General features: G+C 29.9%; 1 protein-coding gene across 1 annotated transcript; it reads right to left on the bottom strand.

Annotated features, from left to right (window-relative positions):
- Window positions 1–244: 244 nt before the first annotated feature.
- LOC17895186 lies at window positions 245–592 on the bottom strand. The gene has a single exon (XM_006301114.1). It carries the CDS (start codon window positions 590–592, stop codon window positions 245–247), a length of 348 nt encoding a protein of 115 aa, XP_006301176.1.
- Window positions 593–1,906: the final 1,314 nt, after the last annotated feature.

Genomic DNA, 1,906 nt, shown 5'->3' with positions numbered 1-1,906 from the left:
AATATATAATTAGAAATATAATCCATTCAACAAAACTTGTATGTCCTACTATTATCTTTTTTTTTTTTATGTTTTAAGTCATATCAGATTTTTTTTATTCCTTTGTTTTGAATTAATAATTTAAAGTTAAGTTATTCATTTTCAAATAGATTTACTTTGTTTTTCTTATAAAGGTAAAAATGTATATATTTCCGATAATATAAATGGTACAACAATTAAATAATCAATTTATGTTCAAAATCATTTAAGCCGATTTAGAAATTGTGACACAATGAGCCAACAAGTCGTCACTCTTCTTCAAATATTGTGATTCACAGGCAATTAAGGCTGGTCTATCAGCAATATATTTAATGAGAGTGTCGTGGCACACTTTTCCTTCTTGAACAAGATCGTGGCAGCAAGAATCCGTGATGGTTGCATTTCCAAAAACAACGGTGATTATATCCAAGGCACACTTAGGGGAGATTTTAACAATACAAGTATCCCATGACGATTTTGCTTCGTTGTCATCGACTGAATATACTGGAACAAAGGCACAAACCAGAGCTACAACAATGAATAGCATACTGATATGGGAGTTAAATTTAGCCATATCATATTCCACGAGAAATTTACACACTAATTTTCTTGTATGAAAGTATGTGATCAAGTATGTTTTGTATTTGATATTTTAGACATAAACCTGAACAAGCTATTTATAGGTAAATTCAAAACCCAAAGTTACTATATCTCGTAGCGTATAAGAAAATAACTTAATTAATGAGAAGGAGTTTCATTTCTTCATAAATAAACATACTATTAAAGTTTAAATTTGTATCTGAAAATATAGTTTAAAATTTATTGAAAATTTTTAATACAACTAAAATATCATGCTTAATATTTTTTTAACTGTGGTAAATCATATACATTTCTAATCTAAATTATTAAGTATTAGGTTGAGAAACAATATATATGATTTTACATATAGTAATTTGTTTTCATATACTTATCTTTCATTTCTTATATACGATTGGCTACCTCACATTTATTATTCACATTAATTAAATTAATTTTAATTACTTATAAATGCCATCACCGATATGTTTTTGTTAACACTTTTTTAAGGGTTAAAATAAGATTAAAATAAGTATTTGCAAAATAACATGAGTTTCACATGAGCTATATACTAGGAAAATTGCCAAAATCAACCCAGACTATTTGCTGGCAAATGTTTTTAATACCTAAACTACAATATCAGACAAATATCACACATAAACTCACTAAAAATATAAATTCCCAACCTTAACAACATGAAATTAGCCAAATTCAATATTTCTAGAAAAATCGTGAGTTAACCGATTAACGATAAAGACTCAGCCGACACCGTAGCAATAACAGGGCATCAGAGTTAAGTAAAACAACATTGTTTCTTGAGTTAGGATTTTTAAATGGGCGTTTGCTTTAGCGATTGTCGATTCGAGAACCCTAAACTCACGAAACGACGTGTTTTACTCAACTTTGATGCCTCGTCATTGCCACGGTGTCATCTGAGTCATTGCCATTAAGCAGTGACTAACATCGTTTCGACATATGTTGATTTTGGCTACTTTAGTATAGTTTAAGTTGAGAATTTGATTTTTTAGTGAGTTTAGGTTGATATTTCCAAGATGTAGTAGTTTAGGTATTATTAACAAACAGAAAATAATTTGGATTGATTTTGGCTAGTTTCTCGCTGTATACATAAGTTGTACTAATTCTTTTTAAAAATGGTTTACAGTTTGCTGATAATTTTGTAAGAAAGTGACATGTGGTGTCGACAGCTAATGAATATGGAAAAGAATATTCAACAAGTGGAGATGTATGTAACTCCCCGACCGTCATATCTCTAGTGGGGCCCCATGTTCACTCTCAGTCCCTGGGCCCACCT

This window comes from Capsella rubella, unplaced genomic scaffold (assembly GCF_000375325.1).
Source record: "Capsella rubella cultivar Monte Gargano unplaced genomic scaffold, Caprub1_0 scaffold_2, whole genome shotgun sequence".
NCBI classification, from domain to species: domain Eukaryota; kingdom Viridiplantae; phylum Streptophyta; class Magnoliopsida; order Brassicales; family Brassicaceae; genus Capsella; species Capsella rubella.
This window is presented reverse-complemented; position numbering and strand designations above follow the sequence as displayed.